At 47.7% G+C, this 27415-nt stretch overlaps 1 protein-coding gene across 3 annotated transcripts; it reads left to right on the forward strand.

Moving 5' to 3' along the window:
- Window positions 1-1428: 1428 nt before the first annotated feature.
- Window positions 1429-27224, forward strand: LOC124485465 (radixin). 3 transcript variants are annotated; one of them, XM_047047096.1, is made up of 15 exons: window positions 1429-1636; window positions 5379-5478; window positions 12019-12102; window positions 15206-15301; window positions 15514-15636; window positions 16411-16562; window positions 17285-17368; window positions 17678-17824; window positions 19531-19627; window positions 19771-19934; window positions 20367-20497; window positions 23315-23475; window positions 24583-24675; window positions 25365-25574; window positions 25985-27222. In XM_047047096.1, the coding sequence occupies exons 2-15, from the start codon at window positions 5467-5469 to the stop codon at window positions 26147-26149; spliced, it is 1719 nt and encodes a 572-aa protein (XP_046903052.1). In that variant the 5' UTR covers window positions 1429-1636; window positions 5379-5466; the 3' UTR covers window positions 26150-27222. The 3 variants fall into 3 exon arrangements, with proteins under 3 accessions (XP_046903052.1, XP_046903053.1, XP_046903054.1); XM_047047097.1 differs by lacking the exon at window positions 24583-24675 and having other exon boundaries at window positions 25985-27221; XM_047047098.1 differs by lacking the exons at window positions 1429-1636; window positions 5379-5478; window positions 15206-15301; window positions 15514-15636; window positions 16411-16562 and having other exon boundaries at window positions 12044-12102; window positions 25985-27224.
- Window positions 27225-27415: the final 191 nt, after the last annotated feature.

Genomic DNA, 27415 nt, shown 5'->3' on the forward strand with positions numbered 1-27415 from the left:
ATAGGATGTATCCCTGCTGTTTTGGGAGTGTTGACTATTTCTGTTCTCACTTGTTCAAACCGTCATCTCTGCTATATTGGTCCGAACCAGTAAACAGTTCAACAAATCCACACTTTCTATTCAGTTCATATAATTATATGTAATCAAGTCTTATGGAAGCAATCATGTAATTATTTGATCAAATTACCAATTTTTAAATGAAGTTTCAACGTGTGAAAATACTTTTAGAATTTTAGCCAACATGGTTAGTTCCCTAATTAATTAGACACACGCTACAGCACAAGGCTATGACTGGGGCTACCACTGTTGCCCTCCTACGGTTCTCACCGCAAACAAAACTCATTTGCATCTCATTATTTTATTTCAGTTACTGTAATTAAATGTAATCATTTGCACGAGTTATATGGAAGCAATCATGTAATTATTTGATCAAATTACCTATTTGTAAATGGAGTTTCAACGTGTGGAAAGACTGGTCATATGGAAACTGGAGAATGTGTTGTGGCCAAGTGGGGCATAATAACGGCTTCACCGCTAGATGGCGCTGTTAAATCACCTGTATGAGTCACGGCGAGGAGAATACGGTGGTCTCCGTGTGTGAGTCAGCCACTTCATTACAGTATGGTTACAAGGTGTCAGATAACGCACCACACATGTGGCTTTCAGTCATGACAATTATGTAGCCTTGAGGTGAAATAACTACGTGAAACCCGTAGACCAGAGTGAGTGAACAATGAACCATAGCCAACACCTGGAGATGTGAGTCATGCGTGAACGTGAAAGCATGAGTAACCCGGTGACAGAGAACCTTGAAATTAGATGAGAGCTCTTTGGTTTGATAACATGGACAAGTCTGGTCATTTGGGCTAACTGCTTCGTCAACTTTATTTGTCTACAATCATTACCGGCCAGTTCATTAATAACTTGATTCATGTGGAGAAAACAGGTTGCGTGGTTTAAATAGATCATGATTCAGTGTCGTCTGTAGCTTAATCTACATAAAGTTGACACATCATGTAGTGTGCGATGACAAAAACTGCACTCTGCGCACGTGGGGATATTTATCTGGGCATGGACTCATTAAATGTAGCCCTATAAATAGGCTATGTCATGTTTAATGTAGGCTACGTCTAGCCTATGTCTAATTGTAAAAAAATAATTCAGCTTCAGACATTCCTTTAATCATGATATTTGAGTTATCAATAAGCAGCTATCAATTATTCAGTACATTTATTTCGACGCAAGATGTGTAGGTAATAAACTGTTGTGTGCATAGGTGTGTGTTCCATTCCCAACCCGTGTATAGGTGAGAGAGGGGTATAGATAAGTCGGACTCACCCCCCCCCCCCCCCCCCCCCCCCCCCCCCCCCCCCTGCTCGCCCCAATAGAATCAAACGAGCCACGCCCCGTACGGTAAGAGTCCGACGGCCATATTGACTATGCACCTCTTCCCCCGGTTGGTGGAACGAGCAGTGGAGTGTCTTCTAACATTACATCAAGGTTCATACCTTGCCCGGGAATAACGGAGCAGCCTATCTAACGGGAAACCAGGCTATATTTGTTTCGTTGGACATAAAAGTAGGTGTGTCGTTGACCGGGGAACATTTCCCGTTATATCAAGGGAGCTTCGTCTGAGGTGAGTTTGAGGTACTTTTCGATGGTCTTATACCCATCTTTAATGTGAGGAAGGTTTGCTGTGGGTTTGGAAGTGTCAAGTCTAGTTGACATTACGATTGTCTGTTACCAGACCAAGCATTTGCATGAATGGAGAAAGCCTACGCTTTGCGTTAGGCAACTATCTACTTTGTGAAAGCTAATTTAAAACATTTGACAGATTTACCGCAAAATGACAAACGGTGCCCATGTTATGTAGCTTGACTATAATTTGGAATACACACTAAAATACCATAAAATAAATAGGTGGACGCTGCTTCACGAACGCTAAAATGACCCGTGTTTAATTTAGCCGACATGGTTAGTTCCCTAATTAATTAGACATACCGTATGCCACTTATAGCACAAGGCTATGACTTAGGATACCACTGTTGCCCTCCTATGGTTCTCACCGCAAAAAAACGAATTTGCATCTCATTATTTTTAAACAAGTCATTCATCCTACTACACTAACGATTGTTGTTTTCATGACAGTTATGGTTTGTCTCCTGATAAAGGCATGGCGGAAACTGTTTTCACGGCGGTCTGCAACTTTGTTACAAGTGTAGTCAACGCGCCTTTTTTGAGCAACGTTATTACAGCACTGTTTCGGTCATTGTTGTGGCGCATTTGAAGAAAGAATCCTTCGAAATGTCCTAAGGTTGTTCAAATAGGCAACTGCTAGTCCTTCAGGTTACTTCATCAAAAGCTTGCCCACATCCATTCTTCAACTTAAAACGGTTTTGTTAACAACTTTGAGCCAAATTATTATTACCGCTGCGTGCGCTAGTGCGCGTCGTGGACTTTCGGGTTCTCCGCGTCTCCATCTGGCAGAAACAGATGCTGTGATGACGTTTGATATTTAGGCCTGTTGATTGGCCCCTATTGAGGGAGATTCTGTTTTAATGGGCCACTGTCCTAGTCACTCACACCCGCCTGTTGCTCAACGTTCATTCCCCCAAGAGAGCACAGGACTGTCAACGAGATTCTTTCTATTCCAAGTCTTATATTTATATTTTATAAGACCCAGAGTTTATACAAAGGAAACGCCTGTCCTGTAGGCGTATTAACCTACGTGCATTAATTAAATTACTCCCAATACAAATTGTGTGCCTTGTCATAATTTTATCGACATTTAACCTACGTTTCCAATTCAATTTTCAGGATCTTATTACAGAAAGTTTAGGTGTTGCGTTAGATAGGCTAATATGCTATGTAACACTGGGTCCGTTATACGCCGTAGTGTGACCCACATTGCAGACAGTGTCACAGACGAATGCTATCTGGTTACGGTGGCGTTGCCTGGTTGGGTTACTCCCGCAGTACGGCCTCGGCCCCAGGGGAAGCCCATCTCCGTGGCTGCACGAGTGCCGGCTGAAACGGAACAGCGTTCACTCAGGATATTACTAAGTGTAGGAGGATGGCACCAGGCCAGGGGCGTGTCTGGAGGCTGTGTAGAAGCCGAGTTTGAAGGATGTAGAGGCAGAATAGAGGCTGTGTATGCTAGTTGGAGGTTGTGTGGAGGCTGAGTTTGGAGGCTGTGTAGTGAATGTATGGAGGCCCAGTTTGGAGACAGTGTAGAGAGAACAACTGCTGCATGATGTTGTCACAGCTGCTAGAGTTGCTAACAGAGGTGCGAGCACACACACACACACACACACACACACACACACACACACACACACACACACACACACACACACACACACACACGCACACACACACACACACACATACACACACACACACACACACACTGAGTATTGAGAAGCAGTGACAGTGTGAATGGAGAGGGTGAAGGAAAACAGGATTATCCCAATGCCCGCTATGTGAACAGAGGCCTCATATAACCATCCTGCTAGAGGTGTAGAGGTAGATACTGCAAAACGCCCAACAAGTAAGAAAGGAGAAGGAGAGGAAGAAGAGATGAATGAAAGAGAAGCAATGGAAGGAGAGAGGGATGAAAGAGAGGAGTAATCTGTGCTGAACAAAGCCTGTTTTCTTCTGCATGAACGATAACCTGAAAGCCATATCCAATTGAGAGGGACCCTCCGACACACACACGCGCACAGCCTCTCAGCGTTATTAGTGTGAGTGTGCAGTACCTGTGTCTTATTGACTGGTTCTGGATATTATCAACGACCTGGAAGGTTGCAATGGCCTCTAGGTGGGTGTGGAGGTAATTCCCCCATCCAGAGGTCATGACCTTCCATCCAGACTGAACCTTCTTGTTCGATAAGGGAGGTTAACAGCCAGGTGATCATCTCTGAGGCTGGACCTAAGTGTGGATCTGGGGGCGATCTGTGAAGCCCTCTGTGACATTGCTTGTGTGTGAAAAATACTTCACAGATCAAATGTGATTTGATTTGAAAGAGCCAGTCTGCAGGTCCCTTCTCAAATGCCCTCTCAAAGTGTCTTATATTAAATATTGAGAAACAGAGGCCCTCTCAAGTAAATGTAGCGCGAGGAGCTGAAAGGCCAAGTGGTGTTGTCTATTTGAGGCACAGAGATAATGTACGCCATGTTTCCACCAGAATGTCCTGTATGCTCACTATAAAACGAGCAGTGATATCTAGGTAGGGGACGGTGCAGGGAGGAGAGGAGCTTGGTGAACTGACAGCATGGTCACTAGCTCACATCATGCTGCAATACCGGCAAGGTGGACAGGAGACTGGACAGAGAAAGAGACGAGCTGTAGGTCTCATACTGTGACCCAGTATCACATCTGAAGGAGCTTCTGATCTCTCCCAGGCTCAGTCCTCCATCTGCTCAGGGGCTGGTATTTTTTACAAACCTCTGATATCTTTTCTGCTCAGGTGGATAATGGGATAGCTCTCCCTCTCGCTCGCCTCCCTCTCTCCCTCTCTCCCTCTCTCTCTCTTAGTTTCTCTGTTTCTCATCCCCTCTCTGATTCTTCCTCTATCCCCCTCCTTCTCAAGCTTTCCTCTTATTCTTACTCTCCTCTCTCTCTCTCTCTCTCTCTCTCTCTCTCCTCTCTCTCCTCTCTCTCTCTCTCTCCTCTCTCTCTCTCTCTCTCTCTCGTCTCGCTCTCTCTCGCTCTCCTCGCTCTCTCTCGCTCTCTTTCTCGCTCTCTCTCCATATCTTTCTCTCCTTCTGGAGTCTATTTTCCCAGCCTTGCCAGTGTGCCAGTGAGAGTCATTTTACCTTCCCTCAGCTAAACCTGCACCTCATTTCCTTAACACAGGCACGCACACACAGTCTTGCGAGAGCCCTAAGCAGTGGTACAGGCTATCACATTGCTGCACAGCCTCCTCTCATTACTGAACTAAGAGACACTATTTTCTGGCTCTGCTACTCTCTGTGTGAGGGAGGACTACTTCATCCATCCAACCATGCTCTGTCTCTTACTCACTCACTCACTCACTCACTCACTCACTCACTCACTCACTCACTCACTCTCACACACACACACACACACACACTCACAGGTCCGGGCCCAGCGCGTGTTACTGTAATACTTCTGCTAAATGCATAAATGTAAATACTTCAATAAAAGAAACCTTGGCTAAGTGTCCTTCTCTCTCGCTCTATCTCCCCCTTATTGTTCACTGTTGTTTACCGTGTTGACGCAGGTGTTGACAATGCCTATGTCATTGACACCCAGCCTGTTGTTGTTGACACCAGCCTGTTGTTGTTGACACCAGCCTGTTGTTGTTGACACCAGCCTGTTGTTGTTGACACCAGCCTGTGGTTGTTGTTGGCAGGCGCTGGAGCCCAGAAGAGGGGGATCGAGACGGAGGACGACTTTTTTCTCTTTTCCTCTGAAGGGGACGGGCAGAGAGAGGGAGGAAGATGCCCAAACCGGTAAGACACACCCTCCCCCTCCCCACCCTTACCCTCCCCCTCCCTCCCCTCCTCTCCGCTCACCCTCCTCACCCACCTCACCCTCCTCAAGACTCCCTCACCCTCCTCCCCTCCCTCCTCACCCTCCCCTCCCCTCCTCACCCCTCCTCACCCTCCCCTCCCTCACCTCACTCTCCTCGACTCACGCCTCCTCACCCTCCTCTCACCCTCCTCACCCTCCCTCCCTCCCTTCCCTCACCCCTCCTCACCCCTCCCCTCCACGTCCTCACCCTCCTCACCCTCCTCACCACTCCTCCTCACCCTCCTCACCCCTCCCCCAGCTGGGAGGAGGACTTCAGGAGGGGGGAGAAGCGCAGGTCGTCTCCAGACACTCTCCACAGTCCCACTTTCTTGTCACTACACCTCAGTCACTGTCACAGACACTGTAATTGCAGACACAGGAAACAGCACATTTAAGTAGACACCACACACACAAACACACACTCATTGTTGGACTTCATTGTAGGGATGCACTGATTACAGTAATCGGTCAGCAATGGGTATTGGCAGATTACAGGCCAAAAATATCTGCCAACAAAAAATGGATTACTTGATTGTCTTGTCTGAAAAGGCATCATGCTTACCTCCTTTTAGGCAAACGTTTTTCTTTCCAGTCACGTGTTACAGTAATGACAGATGATACTGTGCCAGTCTGCTTTGTTGAAAATAAGGTGAGGACTTTCACACTTAGTCAATACAAATGTTGACTGTGTGGACATAAGTTTTCGGATCAGGACAGAATTCCCAATTGTAAAATATGTTGTACAAAAAAAATCTAAAGGAGGCAGTTCTTTAAGAACTTTCAACACTCAGATTCAAGTTTCCGTTGCAGGAAAGAAATATGTCAGCTTTTTAAGACTGGTTTCCCTTTCAGTAAAAAGAATACACATATGTCCAATTGGTTGCTTTTTATCCTAAGTCTGCATGAGGTATTTTGTCATTCAAATATATGGAAAAATAACCTGTCTTATTAAAATGAGCTGAAATTAGAAGCCTCATCCGAAGCAACATTTGTATACAGATTTTGACATGGTAGAAAGAAAAAAACTGTATCGACCAATCATTTCCTTAATCGGGATTTCCTACTTTTTGGTTTTGCGTCAGTGAAATATTTTACACTTGCGGAAACTGACATCACTAAGACACACACACACAAACACACACACACAGTGCCTGGCCTGTCGGTGGCTGTACTGAGAACTACTTCTCTGCTTGTGGTCAGTTCACAAAACCACACAAACATGTCGTTGTTATCTATTTATGGTACGAAAGACACAAGTGTGCATTGTGGCACTCTGGCATGAACACAGAGAGACAGGGAGACAGTGAGAGGGCAGCCAGGCAGCCCTGCTTACGTAAGGGCTTTAAAGCCAGCACTGGACACACACAAGCAAGCTTGGCCCTGCACACTCAGTCATTTCCAGCTTGGCTGCCCGGGGACACTTCCTGGAAAGAGGGTGATCATGTGACCAAAATCAAAGCGAGGAAGATGAAAAAGAGAGAATGATGAAAAGCAGGAGTGTGATTGAGTTGGGATGGGGGGTGGTATGGTGCAGAGTGGGGTAGTGTAGGGTGGGGTGGGGTGGGAGGAGAGCTGGTGGGAGAAAGCCCCTGAATGGCTCACTGTGAGAAGGCTTTATTCCTATAGGATGTCTTGTGCATGCTGGATCGCAGGTCCAAGGAAGTAAATCTCTGTCTTGTGATACTCTCCAGTGTGTGCATTGTTTTATGACCTTGGATCCCAAAACCCACCCTGCAAATTCTATGCACATACCAAGCAACAGCTAAGATCCATCTAGTTGTTATAGTACAATGAGATAGTACCAGTTGAGTACCAAGGGGGTTAAAATGGAGAACCAGTCTAGACCTCTCCATGCATCACTGTGTTTGGTGCTCCTAAAGGGGGATCTGTGGGGGTTGAGCGGGCCCCTGTGGTGGTCAGGGGCAGGTATAGGTCACGTTCCCCTCATCCAGGCCCCCAGGGGCGGGCTGTTAAAGCAGGCCTCGCAGCCTCTCCTCCTCCTGGGCAGGTTATAATGAGGGAGCTCTGGTTCTCCTGTCCTACCCTGGCTGGACCCCCGAGCTGGGTCTCTCATCCTGTGAGAGCTGCTGCTAAGTACCAGGTCCGTAGTAAACGACCGTTCTCTCAGGTGTGTGTGTGTCTTGGGTTTGGCTGCTTCATAGCACCTTTTCCTTGTTACTTTGAGTGTGTCCACATAGTCAAATCCCCTTTAGGAGGTCTGGTTTGTTTACACATAAATTGGGTATATGTGTGTGTGTGTGTGTGAATGCATGTTTAGCGCATGTGTGTGTCCAAGCATGTATCAGTCTGCTTGGCCACGGTGAAAGGCACAGTGGGACTTGATGCATTATTGATTTATTGAGCCGTGTTGCACATGTCGACCCCCCCCCCCCACACACACCGCCCCTCCGGACCACAGCGCTAAATATTTCAGAGCCCAGTTTTCATTAATATAATGGGAATTATCCAAGTCACTAAATCTAATTATAGGGTGTGAACTTCACTAACCCCCAACCTGCCCTGACCATACACACACACACACACACCTGCATTTGCTGGCATGCACACACTCTTGTAGACACACACGCTACCTCCCTCCTTCTCAAATGTTTTGTTTCTCTCTCGTGTTTTGTTTCTCTCTTGCACACACACAGACACACACACACACAGACACACACCCTAAAGCGAGTGAATTCCCCACGTTCTTCTCTCTCTGACAGTTTTATTCCTTCTGTTCTCTTTGTTCACCTATCTCTTTCATCTGATCCTTCATTCCCCTTACTCTACTTTACTCCCTCTCCTATACCCCTTCATCTCTCTCTCTCTCTCTCTCTCTCTCTCTCTCTCTCTCTCTCTCTCTCTCTCTCCATCATCCCCTTCACCCCCAGCCCTCCTCCTATTTTTGACCACCTCCTCCTCTCCTTCACTTCTTCCTCTACATTGTCATTAATCTGCACCTCCATCTCTTCTACCTCCTCTCCCTCACCTCCTTCACACACACCCGCCTCTCCCTCCTCCTCTTTCTCCTTCTCTTACCTCTACTGTACTTAATCTCTCCCTCTTTCTGCTCCACCTCAATCTCTGCCGTCTCCTCTTCCTCCTCCCCCAGGTTGTCTGTGCTCCTGGAGAGGAGGGGTTAAGGGGGATTATCTCTCCCAAGGCCCTGGACACAGACTGTCTGTCTGGGGGAGGTGAAAGGGGGAGGAGGATGGAGGGAGGGAGGAGGAGAGAAGTAAGGAAGGTGAATGGAGGAGGGAATGGAGGAGCAGGCTAATGGAGGGAGGGTGGATGGATGGAAGGACGAGGAGGAGTGGGGGGTGGGGTGGAGGGGTGAGGGGGGGTGAAGACCCAGACAGGCCCTCTGTGCCCTAAAGCCCCTGCTAAACGGCTTAGCTACAAACAGCTGTGCATTTAATGAGGCTTGTCTGGCTAAACAGAACACACAGGCTCTGCTCGCTGAAACACACACGTACACACTCACACACAGTCCAGCGTTGGAAGCGTTCGTCATATGACGAATACATTGGCAATGGACGGTGGGCGGTGGACTGAATCCATCGCAGTGTGTTGTGTCCTGCCGGCATTTTGCCGATTTAATGTCCTTTGTTTTGGTTATTTAAATGTAAATCCATATCATTTTGGAAGTATATGATTTGCTTTTGCTAAATTGTTTACGATTGATGAGTAACTTGGGTGGGCAACTTGGCCTCTTGCAGTTGAAGTGGTTACTGCTGTTGGTACTCAAGTATCTACCAGTCAAATGATGTACCTGCAAGTAATGCAGCATCAGATCACTAAACTCACAATTCAGATTGAACCGCGGATTTGAGTCATGGATGGGATCATTGTCCTTATCAGCAAATATATTTTACAAATGTAACTTTGCTTTCCATTTACCTGAATGTTATTGTTAATAATCATGCTATTTAAATGATGCTAGTGGCGTTTCAAGTTCTTCTGCTCCATCAGCTAGCTATGACTGTCACTGCTCTTTTTTATTTTGTTGCTTTTTGATAACTTTTTGGTCATAACTAATTCACGCTTGTTAATAATCAAATGAAATTAGCACTTCAGAGTAAAATACAGCACAAACAAGATATATTAAAACATAATAGTCTAGTCTGTATCTTTTCACTGCAACTCTGCATCGAGATTTTGGGGAATTACAGGGTTCCGTATGGATCACAGATCAACCACTGTCTGTTACTGGCAAATTGCCAAATACCGAATTAGGAGTGTCGAATGCCGAACGTCAAACCCACACAGCTGGTGTAGGTTTGACAGTTGGTGAGAACTTATCAGTTTGACCACATCTTGCTCTGTCTGCTGCTCTATCTATGTCAGTCTGTCTCCCGCTTTCTCTCTCTCTCTCTCTCTCTCTCTCTTTCTCTCTCTCTCTTGCACACACACAAACACTAGCTGTCCCTCAAGTAAGCTATTTTGGGTGCAAAGGACATCACAACAGCACAAATACACCAGATTCATTCCATTAGTAATACAGTTCATGGAAACTAGTCTAGTGAGCAGGCTGTAGGAGGTCAGAGTGGATTTAGCCTGAGCGTTAGCTCCCCGTTAGCTACACTATGTACTGTCCATGAGCTACATGATCACGGGCCTTCACTCAGTCTAAAGACGGGTTAATCCAGGTTGGTTTATTTTCCAGCTCTTCGACGTTTAAATCCCCGCGTAGAACCATCACCAGGCTTTTTAGGAAATGAGTTGTGAGGCGTTAAACACTCATCCACTGAGCCACTGGGAACCCACTCTCTCTCTCTCTCTTTCCCTAAATACACACATAATAACGTCAAATCTGTTTTCCAAGCCACAAGTGACACAACAGTGTTCCTTGCTCTTCTAAAAGCGGACCGTTCCACGTTGACAAGCCTTCCTTGGGATTGTGTGGGGCTTTTCTCCCGGAACACACACACACACATTTAGCCAACATACTCTGGCGGTCAATAAGGCTTGGAGGAATCCCTGATGTAATAGTTATTTTAAGGGACTTGGAAAAGGAGCTTGTTTCTGTCGAATGTCCTTTGAGCCAGAGCTGGATTGTGTTTATGGTGGCTATGACGGACCCTCTGAGACCTTGACAGACCTTTGAGAACATCACAGACACTCTAATGTCTCCTTTGAGCAGGGGGTTGATGCACTCTCCTTTTTGGGGGGGAGGGGTGGGGGCACTCTGCTCACTAGACAGGATTAAGATAGCGGTTTAGGTTATATTGACTGTTGAAATCCTGATGAGGTTGGATGACTTTGAGGCAAAATAAATTTGGGGCAGTGTGAACTGAGGGAAAGGTTGCATGCTATTCCAGTATGGTAGATACTGTGACACTATCTCTTTCTCTCTGTCTCTCTGTCTCTCTGTCTCTCTCTCTCTCTCTCTCTCTCTCCTCTCTCTCTCTCTCTCTCTCTCTCTCTCTCTCTCTCTCTCTCTCTCTCTCTCTCTCTCTCTCTCTCCCTCCCTCCCCCTCTCCTACCTGTCTCTGTGTCTCACTGTCTGCCTGTATTTCTTCATTCTCTTTCTATTTTCTTTATTTCTCTCTCTCTCTTTCTCCCTCCCCCTCTGTCTCTTTTTCTCTATGCCCTTTGTCTACTGAAGGTGAAAATTAGCTTTGACCCTTGACTTAGAACCAGTTGGTAATGAAACTTTTCCTCTCCCCTCACCTCTCCCCCCCCAATGTGTAAGAACCATATACAGCACTATCACTTCATTGTAAGTAAGCGGGGCACTGCAAGGCTGTCACACTAGAAGTGCAGGGTATTTATAGAAATCTGATAGGAAATGGAACACACACACACACACACCCTCACACACCCGAGTCAGCTGAGACCTTTACGCTAACGGTATGTTCCTCGAGTCACACAGCACATACGGCAGTTCCAATCAGGAGGCAGTGTACATACAACGCATCTAACACAACACAGCACACTAGGTGACACTAGGACACGCTCTGCTCTCTCTCTCTCTCTCTCTCTCTCTCTCTCTCTCTCTCTCTCTCTCTCTCTCTCTCTCTCTCTCTCTCTCTCTCTGTTTTGAGGTGGAGTTGGTTGAATTAGACAACCAGCTGAGAGGACTGATAGAGCGAGAGAGCGAAAGAGGGAGGGAGATAAGAGGAGAGGAGGAAGGGAGGGGCAAGAGGAGAGTGGCGGGGGGGGGGGCGAGAGAAGCGCACCACGCAGAGTGTGTGACGTAGACAAAGAGAGAGTGTGTGTGACATCACAGTAACATTGCGTGTCTGCTTGGTGTGGTAAAGATGGGTATGTAGATGTGTGTTTGTGTAGGAAAACACTGTTGCACACAGCATACATTGTCTGAACCGGGTGAACTTAGATTAGTAACATCGTAGACATACTGACAACACGAACAACATGATCCATACGTGACTAATGTTAATATGCCTCTGTATGTGTGTGTGTGTGTGTGTGTGTATATATGTGTGTGTGTGTATGTGTGTGTGTGTGTGTACCTCCAGATAAATGTGAGGGTGACCACCATGGATGCGGAGCTGGAGTTTGCCATCCAGCCCAACACCACAGGAAAACAGCTGTTTGACCAGGTAGGATTCTGACCCTGCTTACTGACCTACACTACTGACTTATACTACACTACTGACCTACACTACTGACTACTACTACACTGACTACACTACTGACTTATACTACACTACTGACCTACACTACTGACTTATACTACACTACTGACCTACACTACTGACTTATACTACACTACTGACTTATACTACTGACTTATACTACACTACTGACCTACACTACTGACCTACACTACTGACTTATACTACACTACTGACTTATACTACACTACTGACCTACACTACTGACTTATACTACACTACTGACTTATACTACACTACTGACCTACACTACTGACTTATACTACACTACTGACTTATACTACACTACTGACTTATACTACACTACTGACCTACACTACTGACTTATACTACACTACTGACCTACACTACTGACTTATACTACACTACTGACTTAATACACTACTGACTTATACTACACTACTGACTTAATACACGACTGACTTATACTACACTACTAACTTATGCTGGTTTTGGAATCATTTTATTTTCTTTCTTCACTAAACTGAAGTGGACTGGTGGAGAAGTGGAGGGCAGTCCTGGTTAGGGAGTGTGGAGGGACTGGACTAGGCTGAGCCGAGCTGGCCTGGACTGGTCAAGGACAGAACAGTCATTGTCCCCATGTCAGTGACAGAGAGACAGATGAGCACAGAGAGAGGCTGGTGGAGAATGGTAGGAGGTGGGAGGCATATGTGTGTATGTGTGTTTATATTGTTTGAGAGGAGAATGGTTATCTTTCAGTTTGCAGTGCTCAGAGACAGCCTGCTGAGAAAAGGAAAAGTGTGTGTGTGTGTGTGTGTGTGTTTGTGTGTGTTTGTGTGTGTGTGTAGGTTGAGGTTCACACTTACAGTAGGATAGAAGGTCTGAATGAGAGGAGGGTACCAGGTGTGTTCTGCTCCTTCAGAGGAGGGTACCAGGTGTGTTCTGCTCCTTCAGAGCAGGGTACCAGGTGTGTTCTGTTCCTTCAGAGGAGGGTACCAGGTGTGTTCTGTTCCTTCAGAGGAGGGTACCAGGTGTGTTCTGCTCCTTCAGAGGAGGGTACCAGGTGTGTTCTGTTCCTTCAGACGGTGGAACCAGGTCCATCCACTGCTTCAGAGAGGTTTTGACTGAAACAGTGTTGGACCACAGCCCAGAGTCTGACTCTGGGACGATCCTCTTCTGCTGACTCCTCTGGGGCTTTCCACCACACACACACACACACACACACACACACACACACACACACACACTTTAATGCACTTGCTCACATAAGCTCTCACACCCCTATAAAGAAAACGGCACATCTCTCTCTCTTTTTAAATATGAAAAGGGCCATCATGTGATCACAGATGTTCTGGATAGGGGCATCATCTACATGCAGTCTATTTATGATCCCCATACACACACACACACACACATACACACGTATACACTCACACACGCACACAGGTCCGTACAGCTGAGTCGGGCCAGAAACAGACCGTTGACTCACCACTTGTCGATGTCTGATGCCGGTGCCCAGAAGTCTCCATAGCAACCAGCTCTCTGCCAGTAACTGATGCACGCTGGCTGTGGCTAGACCTTCATGTGAACCGCTGTGTGTGTGTGTTACTGAATGAGAGAGAGTGATAGGGTGTGTGTGTGTTACTGAATGAGAGAGAGTGATAGGGTGTTTGTGTGTCTCTGTGTATCTCATTCATGAAAAGCCGTCAGTTCATTTTTCCTCATGCTGATTTTCTGATCAGGGGTAGATTACATCATAGGCTGCTTACAGAAGTCTGATTGGAAGACAAACCCACATGCACACACACACGTACACATACACTTATGAGCCGAAACAGCAGCACTTTAAGCAGTTGGGGATGACTTTATGACTTTATTATTTATTTCGACATGTATACAGATAACAGGAATTGGTTTTGGTATTCTCCATGCAGGCTATAGCATCACAAATAGAACAACAAGACAAAACAGAACAACAATACAAGGACAGATAGTACCAGTATGAGCGAAATAATAAATAAGAATGGAGATAGTGCAACAATAGTAATGTTACAGTAAATAAAGTTAAATAAAGTGCCATAAAGTTCATGTGTAGGAGCTATTTAGGAGGGCTATTGCTTGGGGGAAAAACAGTTGAGGTGACGTGATGTTTTGGTCATGATGGCCCTGTATCGCTGTCCAGAGGGGAGACAGTTAAAGAGACTGTTGGCAGGATGTGAGGGCTCTGCCGTCATCTTCATTGCTTTGGTTTGGCTCATCTACATCTACATATGTGTGTGTCTATGTAAATATATATATACAGTACTAAACAGTACATATACTGTATACATATATACACTATTAGGGGTGTAAGAATATGTTGTAGTACAATATATCGCAATGCAAAATAAATACAATATGTATCGTAGTTAGAGCAATTTAGAGCAACGATGACATCCGTCTTATATTAGTTGTTGAGCTACCAACATGCAACCTACTTTGCACACACCTACACACACACATACACACCCCTACACACATTGAAACACACATACACGGCAACTATCTAGTGCTAACCAGTAGCATACAGTAGCCTCCAGCACCAGAGCTGTCAGTGCTGTATCAGTGCTGATTATCTGCTGATTATACTTATTGTGTGTGATTATATTGGATGAAGGGAGTGGATGAAGGGAGAGGATGAAGGGAGAGGATGAAGGGAGAGGATGAAGGGAGTGGATGAAGGGAGAGGATGAAGGGAGAGGATGAAGGGAGCGGATGAAGGGAGCGGATGAAGGGAGTGGATGAAGGGAGAGGATGAAGGGAGAGGATGAAGGGAGAGGATGAAGGGAGAGGATGAAGGGTGTGGATGAAGGGTGTGGATAAAGGGTGTGGATGAAGGGAGAGGATGAAGGGAGCAGATGAAGGGAGGGGATGAAGGGAGTGGCTGAAGCGTTTTAGTCTGATGACTATGAATGGGGATTAGGAGAGGAGGGGAAGCAGCAGTGATATGTGCCACCATACTGGGATCACGCCACACTGACACGTGTGTGTGTGTACGTGTGTGTGTGTACGCGTGTGTGTGTTCCAGGTGGTCAAGACCGTGGGGCTGAGGGAGGTGTGGTTCTTTGGCCTCCAGTACACAGACAGCAAAGGATACAGCACCTGGCTGAAGCTCAACAAAAAGGTCAGTGTGTGTGCGCGTGTATGCGTGTTTGTTTATGTATGTATACTCTGTGCTCGGTGTTCACCTGATGTTCATATTGACAGTGTGATGTGTCTTTGCTTGTGCGAGTGTGTGTATCAATGTTTGTATGTGTATGCATGTGTGGATTTGTGGATGTGTGTGTGTGTGTGTGGATGCGTGTGTGTGTGTGTGGATGCTTGTTTGTACCCCAGGTGACCCAGCAGGATGTGAAGAAGGAAAACCCCCTCCAGTTTAAGTTCAGGGCCAAGTTCTTCCCCGAGGACGTGTCAGAGGAGCTGATCCAGGAGATCACACAGAGGCTCTTCTTTCTGCAGGTACACACACACACACTTACACACACACATACACACACTCACACACACACACACACACACACACACACACACACACACACACACACACACATACATACACACACACACACACACACACACATACACACATACACACACACACACACATACACACACACACATACACACACATACACACACACACACACATACACACACACACACACACATACACACACACACACATACACACACAAACACACACACATACACACACTCACACACACACACACACACACACTCACACACACACACACACACACATAAACATGCCCATCCTTCCGTCAGCCCGGAGGTGAACCTCTATGTTGTTTTTGCAGGTCAAGATTTTATAAAATAATTTAATTTATTAAAAAATTCAGCACCTAAATATGTCATGATGTTTGTAACAGGAACTCCAGCGTCAGTGGAGGTTTCCCTGCAAGTAGAGAACAGGGCTGAGAGTAGAGATGTACAGTAGAGATGGAATGTAGAGATGTACAGTAGAGATGTACAGTAGAGATAGAAGGTAGAGATGTAGAGTAGAGATGTACAGTACAGATGGAAGGTAGAGATGTAGAGTAGAGATGTAGAGTAGAGATGGATGGTAGAGCTGTAGAGTAGATATGTAGAGTAGAGATGGAGGGTAGAGATGTAGAGTAGAGATGGAAGGTAGAGATGTAGAGTAGTGATGTAAAGTAGATATGTCGAGTAGGGATGTAGAGATGCAGAGTAAAGCCATGCTGTGTGTTCCAGGTGAAGGAGGCCATACTGAACGATGAGAACTACTGTCCTCCAGAGACGGCCGTGCTGCTGGCTTCCTACTCTGTCCAGTCCAAATACGCTGACTACAGCAAGGACATCCACAAGGCTGGATACCTCACCTCAGACAGACTGCTGCCCCAGAGGTCTGCAAGCCTTCCTGTCTGTCTGTCTGTCTGTCTGTCTGTCTGTCTGTCTGTCTGTCTGTCTGTCTGTCTGTCTGTCTGTCTGTCTGTCTGTCTGTCTGTCTGTCTGTCTGTCTGTCTGTCTGTCTGTGGGGTAGGACACTGGGTAGAACGCTGGCTAGACGAGCAGAGACGTTCTCCGCTAGGTTTAACTCTAAACTGTCCTGATGTCATTCTAATACTTGTTTCCAATACATGTTTTGGTGTGGATCAAATCAGCAGCTATGATTGTTTCTCATAGTTTACTAGTCAACGGATCGCTGTAAGTTCACCACGTTAAAACCTCCACTTCAGCCCCACCAAGTGCTAGTCTAGCCTGTTCACTTCCTGCTCGAGTGGGTGCCGTGTTGTCATAGTAACTGGGAGGACCGGCCCCCAGGACCCCCTCTGTGTGCTGCCCGTCTCCTCCCCGCCCCCCTCCTCTGAGAGGGGGCCTGTACGTGTGTGCACGTGTGTGTGGTGAGGGTGTGTGTGTGCATGTACATGTGTGTGTGTGTTTGTGTGCTCGGACGGCCATCGTTCATGTGGATGGAGACTATGCTCCGCATAGACTCAAATATGCTTTAGGTGCAAACCAAAGGTGTCCCTTATATAGTAGTGGTATGAGACTGTGTTAGTGTTCTGTGAGTGTGTGTGTGTGTCTTTAGTCGGGTCTAATCTGTGTGTGTGTGTGTGTCCTGCAGAGTACTGGAGCAGCACAAGCTTACCAAGGAGCAGTGGGAAGACAGGATACAGAGCTGGCACGAGGAGCACAGAGGCATGCTGAGGTACGTGTTCGTGCGTGTGTGTGAGTGTCTGTGTGAGTGTATGTGTGTGTGTGCGTGTGTGTGAGTGTCTGTGTGAGTGTATGTGTGTGTGCGCGTGTGAGTGTATGTGCGCGTGTGTGAATGTGTGTTTCCTTTGTCTGGGTCTGTCAAGGTACGCGTTGAGATCTTTTGACGTCAGGATATGTGTACATGGTGAGAAGTGTGTTTGTGTCACTATCCTGACTTATACACTACATACTTGTTTGTGTGTGTACATGTCATTCATCTGACACATCCGGTGCCTGTGTGTGTGTGTATCTGTGTGAGCAGGGAGGACTCCATGATGGAGTACCTGAAGATCGCCCAGGACCTGGAGATGTATGGGGTCAACTACTTTGAGATCAAGAACAAGAAGGGCACTGAGCTGTGGCTGGGGGTGGACGCCCTGGGCCTCAACATCTACGAGCACGAAGACAAGTCAGACACTTTCCTACTGGCCCTCTACCACGCCAGACTTTCCTACTGCTCCTCTACCCTGCTACTCTCTCCTACTGCTCCTCTACCCTGCCACACTCTCCTACTGCTCCTCTACTCTGCCACACTCTCCTACTGCTCCTCTACCCTGCTACACTCACCTACTGCTCCTCTACTCTGCTACACTCTCCTACTGCTCCTCTACCACGCCACACTCTCCTACTGCTCCTCTACCACGCCACACTCTCCTACTGCTCCTCTACCACGCCACTCTCTCCTACTGCTCCTCTACTCTGCCACACTCTCCTACTGCCCTCTACCACGCCACACTCTCCTACTGATCCTCTACCCTGCTACACTCTCCTACTGCTCCTCTACCACGCCACACTCTCCTACTGCTCCTCTACCATGCCACACTCTCCTACTGCTCCTCTACCACGCCACACTCTCCTACTGCTCCTCTACCATGCCACACTCTCCTACTGCTCCTCTACCACGCCACACTCTCCTACTGCTCCTCTACTACGCCACACTCTCCTACTGCTCCTTTACCATGCCACACTCTCCTACTGCTCCTCTACCCTGCCACACTGTCCTACTGCTCCTCTACTACGCCACTCTCCTACTGCTCCTCTACCACGCCACTCTCTGCTACTGCTCCTCTACCACGCCACACTCTCCTACTGCACCTCTACCACGCCACACGTAACACGTTAAGGTTACATTAACTACCATGTCACTGCATGGCAAGACCTGAAGTCAAAACCATGTGGGTACGTAGGAATTGAAATCTCATGAAATTGTATTCGCCGTTAGCGGTGTGGAATGTTGCTAAGATGGAAGAAGGCACTGTGTGAGGGAGGGATGGAAGGAGCATGTGGATGCTGTACAGGGGCAGTTGAAGGTTGTTACCAAAACAAGATCAGCGTTAACATCCTCTTACCGCTGGAAAGCCTAGCCGGCCCCATACCAAGTTTCACGCAATAACTTGTACTGCTAACACAGCGCACTACATAAGCATTGCTGTGTTTCTACAATGTTAGTACTATAGACATTGTTATGTAGTTACATGGTAGTTCATGTAACCCTAACGTGAAGTTAAAAACTTAATCACATTAACTCTAGTGCCTACTCCTATATTACCTACCCCTAGCCCCTCACCCTAGTACATTCCTCTGACACCTACAACTATCCCCTAAACCTAGTACCTAGCACATCTACCCCTACTCCTTATATCTGGTCCCTGACCCTAGTTCCCAGTCTCTGAAGCTAACCCAGCCACACAACTGTATGTGTATGTCAACCTGCTCTTGTGCTTGATCTGTGTTTCTGTGGTAACAGACAGTGTCAGCCAATCAGAATGCTTCCTCACATGCCATGAGGCAGCGTCAGGCTTGCTACCATGGAGACGGCTGAGCACGTTCAGGCCAGAGCAGCTGTGTTTCACTAGCGCCCTCTGCTGCCTGCCAGCAGTACATACTGGTCCATTCTGCTTAGTAACACAGGAAACACACCACCCTTACCCTAACCCTGAAGGGCTGTTGACAGAATTTAAATCATCCTCACTTTCTCTGTCTCCCCCTGTCTCTCGCATTCTCTCTCCCTCTCTCTGCTGTTCTGTCTCTCTCTGGCTCTTCCTCTCTCTTTCTCCCTGTCTCGCTCTTTTTCCCCTTCTCTCTGTCTCTCTCTGTCTCTCTCTCTTTCTCCAGGTTGACGCCAAAGATCGGCTTCCCCTGGAGCGAGATAAGAAACATCTCCTTCAATGACAAGAAGTTTGTCATCAAACCCATTGACAAGAAAGCTCCAGTAAGTCTGCTGTACTCTCTCTCTCTCTCTCTCTCTCTCTCTCTCTCTCTCTCTCTCTCTCTCTCTCTCTCTCTCTCTCTCTCTCTCTCTCTCTCTCTCTCTCTCTCTCTCTCTCTCTCTCTAACGAGAGGCCGTCTCCCCAGGACTTTGTGTTCTACGCTCCCCGGTTGCGAATCAACAAGCGCATCCTGGCCCTGTGCATGGGTAACCACGAGCTGTACATGAGGAGGAGGAAGCCCGACACCATCGAGGTGCAGCAGATGAAGGCCCAGGCCCGCGAGGAGAAGCACCACAAGCAGATGGAGAGGTTACTGGAAGCACACACACATACACACAAACACACACACACACACACTCACATACACAGAACAGAGGACCCCTCAGTCAAGCTCTGTGATGGAACCATCCTGACCAACAGGGGGCAGCATTGTATTTGTAAAACTGTCAGGGACATCCAAACACAAAAGGATCATAGTAGTACACCGAGGCCCAGTTTCCCAGGCATGGGTTAAGCCTAAAGTAAGAGAGGAATTCAATGAAGATCTCCATTGAAAAAGGTTTTTAGTCTCGGACTAGGCTTAGTTCATGTCTGGGAAACTGGGCCAAAGTGTCTGAGGTGTTGATTGGAGAGGTCCATCACACACTCATAGATAAGCCAGGTTACATGTAGATTCCTCTCACGCAGTTGGACGTCACGACACGCGCTTGTTTTGATCACTTTGACGGTTCCGCCCGGCAGAGCCCAGCTGGAGAACGAGAAGAAGAAGAGAGAGCACGCGGAGAAGGAGAAGGAGAGGATAGAGAGAGAGAAGGACGAGCTCATTGAGAGGCTGAGACAGATCGAGGGACAGACACTAAAGGCCCAGAAAGGTACAGTATACTATATATTGATATCATATATATATACAGTAGGTTCTGTATCTGTGAACATAGCTGAGGTCCCACACGACAGACTGGTGGATTAGGAGTTGTGGAATGGACGTGAACATGCGGTTGTTAAGATTCAAGCTGAGAGAGCGATGATTGATGTCAAAATGTATCTGTGTGTCTGTACATGTATGTCTAGGGTGACTGTGTGTGTGTCTAAGCATGTTTGTCTGTGTATATGCCTGCACGTGTCCTATATATATATACAGTGCCCTCCAAAAGTATTGGAACAGTGAGGCCAATTCCTTTATTTTTGCTGTAGACTGAAAACATTTGGGCTTGACATCAAACGATGAATGTGAAACCAGAGATCAACGTTTCAGCTTTTATTTCCAGGTATTTACATCAGGATCTGATGCACAAATTAGAAAATATCACCTTTTTGTTCGAACCCACCCATTTGTCACGTGAGCAAAAGTATTGGAACATATGACTGACAGGTGTGTTTTGTTGCCCAGGTGTGTCCTATTACATACATTATTCAATCAATAAATACCACTGAATGTCTACACTCAGGTTCAGATTGGGTAAGATAGGTTTTGTCTATGCAGACTGTATTCAGAGGGGAAAACAACATGAAAACCGGAGCGCTGTCTTTGGGTGAAAAACAAGCAATTGTGAGTCTTAGAGAAGATGGAAAATCAATCAGAGCCATTGCAGAAACATTGGCCATAGCCAGTACAACCATTTGGAATGTCCTGAAGAAGAAGAAAACTACTGGTGTACTAAGTAACAGACGTCGAACAGGTAGACCAAGGAAAACATCAGCAGTTGATGACAGAAACATTGTGAGAGCTGTAAAGAAAGACCCTAAAACAACTGTTAGTGAGATCAGCAACAACCTCCAGATGGCAGGAGTGAAGGTATCACTATCTACTGTTCGCAGAAGACTTCATGAACAAAAGTACAAGGGCTACACCAGAAGATGCAAACCACTCATTAGCAAGAAGAATAGGAAGGCCAGGCTGGAATTTGCCAAAAAGTACAGAGATGAACCTCAAAAATTCTGGGACAAAGTTTTATGGACTGATGAGACAAAGATTAACTTTTACCAAAGTGATGGAAAGGCTAAAGTTTGGAGAAAGAAAGGAACTGCTCATGATCCCAAACACACAAGCTCATCTGTGAAACACGGTGGAGGTAATGTCATGGCTTGGGCTTGCATGGCTTCTTCTAGGACGGGCTCATTAATCTTCATTGAGGATGTAACACATGATGGCAGCAGCAAAATGAACTCGGAAGTCTACAGAAACATTTTGTCTGCCAATTTAAGGAAAGATGCAACCAAACTGATTGGCAGAGCCTTCATCATGCAGCAAGATAACGACCCAAAACACACTGCCAAAACAACAAAGGAGTTCATCAGGGGCAAGAAATGGAAGGTATTAGACTGGCCAAGTCAATCTCCAGACTTAAACCCTATAGAGCAGGGGTGTCAAACATACGGCCCGCGGGCCGGAACCGGCCCCCAAGGAGGTTCGATCAGGCCCGCAGGATAATTTGAAAGTGGAAAAAATGCATAAAAGACATGGAATTAATATTTTTAATTCGCTGTAATTCATGGATTATCCGCTAAGGGGCGCACTCTTTCCATCAGAGTAGAAGACAAGCCGCATCACTGAGACAGACTGAAAACAGCAGACGGTATCAATTAATACCTTGGTCTCTACTAGGGATGGGCGAACGATGCCTTGTGAAGCTTTGGTGGTTTCTTCCGGATTGTGCCGGCCCAAAGAGCCGAACTATCGGCGCTTTGAAAATGAACAGCGTCATCTAGCAGCCGTTTAAACTGGCTGAATGAGGCGTAGTGGTTGTCTCCGACGGTAGACTACCCTACGTTATTCAATATTTAATTAAGGCTACATGTGTTCATTTTGATCTGATATTAGTGCTCACACATTAAAATGTTGTGATACATCCGTAGACCTTTAGAATTATGTCATTTTCTCACAGTAAAAGTTAAAGAATATCGTACGAGATTCACTGGACTAGGGCGCGAACTTGGGATCCCAGATTCGCATTAACAATATGTAGCCGTACAACGCTTTAACCAACTACACCACCGAAGAGATCATTACTTGTTAAAGCGGTTGGACGGACTTTATACGATATGGTCTTTATATCAATTAAACTAGATAACACAGAAGAAAGACATGATATTTTGGTTATTTATAGCAGAGTATGGTATAATTTTAATGGTCCGGCCCACTTGACATCTCCCTAGGCCGTATGTGGCCCACGATGCGAAATGAGTTTGACACCCCTGCTATAGAGCATGCATTTTACCTGCTTAAGAGGAGACTGAAGGGAGGAACCCCACAAAACAAACAACAACTGAAAGAGGCTGCAGTGAAAGCCTGGGAAAGCATCAAAAAGGAAGAATGCAAAAGTTTGGTGACGTCAATGGGTCACAGACTTGCTGCAGTTATTGAAAGCAAAGGATTTGCAACTAAATATTAAGTCTTATTCACTTAAATATGTTTTAAGTATATCTGTTCCAATACTTTTGCTCACATGACAAATGGGTGGATTCAAACAAAATGTGATATTTTCTTAGTTGTGCATCAGATCCTGATGTAAATACCTGGAAATAAAAGCTGAAACGTTGATCTCTGGTCTCACGTTCATTATTTGATGTCAAGCCCAAATGTTTTCAGTCTACAGCAAAAATAAAGGAATTCGCCTCACTGTTCCAATACTTTTGGAGGGCACTGTATATCTATATGAACGTGTGTGTCCTGGGGGTGTGTGTGTCCTCAGAGCTGGAGGAGCAGACGCTGAGGGCTCTGGAGCTGGAGCACGAGCGGAAGAGGGCGAAGGAGGAGGCAGAGCGGCTTGAGAGGGAGAAGCAGGCTGCGGAGGATGCCAAGGCAGCGCTGGCCCAGCAGGCTGCAGACCAGATGAAGAACCAGGAGCAGCTGGTAACGACACACACCTGGAGGGGAGGGCGGGGGGGTCGTACCTGGTGGAGACACCTGGAGGGGAGGGGGGAGGGTCGTACCTGGTGGAGACACCTGGAGGGGAGGGGGGGGGGGGGGTCATACCTGGTGGAGACACCTGGAGGGGAGGGAGGGGGGGAGGGTCGTACCTGGTGGAGACACCTGGAGGGGGGGGGAGGGGTCGTACCTGGTGGAGACACCTGGAGGGGGGGGGGGGGGGTCGTACCTGGTGGAGACACCTGGAGGGGGGGGGGGGTCGTACCTGGTGGAGACACCTGGAGGGGGGGGGGGGGGGGTCGTACCTGGTGGAGACACCTGGAGGGGGGGGGGGGTCATACCTGGTGGAGACACCTGGAGGGGGGGGGGGGGTCATACCTGGTGGAGACACCTGGAGGGGGGGGGGTCGTACCTGGTGGAGACACCTGGAGGGGGGGGGGGGGTCATACCTGGTGGAGACACCTTGAGGGGGGGGGGGTTGTACCTGGTGGAGACACCTGGAGGAGAGGGGGGGGGGGTCGTACCTGGTGGAGACACCTGGAGGGGGGGGAGGGGTCGTACCTGGTGGAGACACCTGGAGGGGGGGGGGGGTCGTACCTGGTGGAGACACCTGGAGGGGGGGGGGGGTCATACCTGGTGGAGACACCTTGAGGGGGGGGGGTTGTACCTGGTGGAGACACCTGGAGGAGAGGGGGGGGGGGGGGGGGGGGTTGGGTGGGGTCTCATACGTCATACCTGGAGGGTCACACTTGGGGGAGTTGGGGGGGAGGTGGGTCAAAAGTCGGGGTTATACTTGAGGGAGGAGTTATACTCTGGGGGAGGGGTTAAACCTGGGGTCCCAATTTAGCATCTCGATAAATAACTCAATAAAGCGTCCAGTAAGTGATAAACCCTGACATCCCAGCCCCACTATGGAGCTCCAGTCTCTGGCAAGTTGTGTGTGTGTGTAACACTAATAATGGCCGGATTTCCCAGATTCGTTAAGAAGCTCTCAACGCTAAGCTCTTCTTAGGAACGTTGTAATAGCGTAGTGTGTGTCACAGAGGTAAGTGTGTGTCACAGAGGAGTGTGCCCTGTGCTTGTTGGTTGCAGGCTGCTGAGCTTGGAGAGTTCACAGCCAAAATCGCTCTTCTTGAGGAAGCCAAGAGGAAGAAGGAGGAAGAGGCCAGCGAGTGGCAGCACAAAGTAACGGTTACCCCCCCCCCCCCCCTCACACGCACGCTGCCCTCTCTACTTTCTCTGCCTGTATCTTCAGACATCCCTGGCATGACTGGATGTGTGTGGGAATGTGTGTCAGTGTGAGTGTAAATGTTTAGTATCACCCCTGCCTAGTGTCGGACCCGTGATTAGCTCCGCCCCTGCCTAGTGTCGGACCCGTGATTAGCTCCGCCCCTGCCTAGTGTCTGACCCGTGATTAGCTCTGCCTCTGCCTAGTGTCCGACCCGTGATTAGCTCCGCCCCTGCCTAGTTTCGGACCCGTGATTTGCTCCGCCCCTGCCTAGTGTCTGACCCGTGATTAGCTCCGCCCCTGCCTAGTGTCTGACCCGTGATTAGCTCCGCCCCTGCCTAGTGTCCGACCCGTGATTAGCTCCACCCCTGCCTAGTGTCGGACCCGTGATTAGCTCCGCCCCTGCCTAGTGTCTTACCTGTGATTAGCTCCGCCCCTGCCTAGTGTCTGACCCGTTTTTAGCTCCGCCCCTGTCTAGTGTCCGACCCGTGATTAGCTCCACCCCTGCCTAGTGTCTCACCTGTGATTAGCTCCACCCCTGCCTAGTGTCTGACCCGTGATAAGCTCCGCCCCTGCCTAGTGTCCGACCCGTGATTAGCTCCGCCCCTGCCTAGTGTCTGACCGGTGACTGGCTCCGCCCCTGCAGGCATTGTCAGCTCAGGAAGACCTGGAGAAGACCAAGGAGGAGCTGAAGACCGTGATGTCATCGCCGCCGGCGCCGGAGCAGGACGAGCAGGACGAGACGAATGGCGAGGCGAGCGCCGAGCTGCGCAGCGACGGGGTGAACAGCCATCGCAGCGAGGAGGAGCGCATCACCGAGGCCCAGAAGAACGACCGTGTCAAGAAGCAGCTGCAGGTAGGAGGAGCCAGCCCCCTAACCCCTCCAGCTCACTGTATCTACCTCTACCTCGCGTCTTGGTCTCTCGCTCTGTCTCTCTCTCTCTCTCTCTCTCTCTCTCTCTCTCTCTCTCTCTCTCTCTCTCTGTCTCTGTCTCTGTCTCTCTCTGTCTCTGTCTCTGTCTCTGTCTCTGTCTCTGTCTCTGTCTCTGTCTCTGTCTCTGTCTCTGTCTATCTGTCTCTGTCTCTCTCTCTCTCCCCCCCCCCCCTCTCTCTCTCTCTCTCTCTCTCTCTCTCTCTCTCTATCTCTCTCTCTCTCTCTCTCACTCACTGACTCACTCACTCACTCACTCACTCACTCACTCACTCACTGACTCACTTCCATGTCATTCCTCCCCTCTTTGACCTCTGTCCTCCTCCCCCTCTCAGGCACTGAGCTCAGAGCTGGCTGAGGCCCGAGACGACTCCAAGAAGACCCAGAACGACGTTCTGCACGCGGAGAACGTCAAGGCGGGCCGCGACAAGTACAAGACCCTGAGGCAGATCCGCCAGGGCAACACCAAGCAGCGCATCGACGAGTTTGAGTCCATGTGAGAGAGAGGGACGCTCGTTCGCCATGACGACGCCTCGCTTTCCTTGTACAGCTGACCCTTGACCCTGCCCCGTCCCGAACCCCCTGCAGAATAAAGGTCAGAAGGGCGGGGCTCCAGTGTCCCGCCCTCTACGCCTTGCCAAAGCTCCGCCCACTAGCAGGCGTCCAAGCAAACAGCATGTGGCCTGTAGCCACGTCGGGAAACCAGCTGCAAACTGCAGACGAGGTATCCTGTTCAAACTAACGGGCCCCTTCGGACAAGGCTGCTTTAACGCTCGTACTGTCTTATGGAAGAACGGATAAGAAGAAGGAACTGTAGCTGGTTGATAATCTCGCTTTTATTTGAAAATGGCCATTTGTAGCTTTTTGATGTCACTAAGCTTGTATTTAAAGCTTAATTATGCATACCTATTTTGTTTGTCAACAGTTGAAGGATTTAAACAATGTTCTTGTATAAACAGCCTTGTCTCATTGTGTTTCCATGGTTTCACCATCAATAGGGGTTTCCATGGTTTCTCCATTTGGTGCATAGTTCCCAGGGTGAGCAGTATTTTGTCAAGCTAGATGGATCAGATGCAGTCATGTCTGATGTGTCATCCTAACTCTTCAGCCTAAACAGGCTTCTCATTTAGTCCCCATCTGGGGTCTCTTCAAACACAGGGCTAAGTATGGCCAATACATTCATGGTCCTGTCAGGACTGACTAATGATATATACATATACAGTATGTATGTATATATATATAAATTATTTGTACTAAAGGCTATATTTTCATCAAATTGTCTACTAACTACCAACCGTCATGACTTCCTGAGGAATACTTGTTCATTACTAGTTACCCGTCTTTCTGATTGGATGTTCATTGTTCATCGTTAACATTTAAATCTTGGTTCTCAATAAAATTTCGATTACATTTTTTCACTGTCATCCGATGCTTACATATCCAGTAGGAATAATGTTATGAATCAGGTCATTCTTCTGTGAAGCAGATACAGTGTTCTACTGGTTATTTAACTTTCAAGTGTCACATTTATCAACAATAAACAGGCTTCTGGAGCCATATTTCCCCACTTGAGGATCAAGAAAGTCTATTTAATCAGTGAAACTCCTGAGTCTATCCTATCTGTGACATTATTCCCAGAAAACGTAAGACTCAAGTGCGTTTAAACAATAAACATGATTAATGGAAAGTAAGTGTTTAACACTGGGGGTCAGATGGCTGAGCGGTGAGGGAGTCAGGCTAGTAATCAGAAGGTTACCGGATCGATT

This window comes from Hypomesus transpacificus, chromosome 23 (assembly GCF_021917145.1).
Source record: "Hypomesus transpacificus isolate Combined female chromosome 23, fHypTra1, whole genome shotgun sequence".
NCBI classification, from domain to species: Eukaryota; Metazoa; Chordata; class Actinopteri; order Osmeriformes; family Osmeridae; genus Hypomesus; species Hypomesus transpacificus.

Coding starts and splice junctions, on each gene's coding strand:
- LOC124485465 (XM_047047096.1), top strand. Junction 15,302..15,513: donor GGCTGAAGCTCAACAAAAAG/GTCAGTGTGTGT, acceptor TTTGTACCCCAG/GTGACCCAGCAGGATGTGAA. Junction 24,676..25,364: donor CCAGCGAGTGGCAGCACAAA/GTAACGGTTACC, acceptor CCGCCCCTGCAG/GCATTGTCAGCTCAGGAAGA.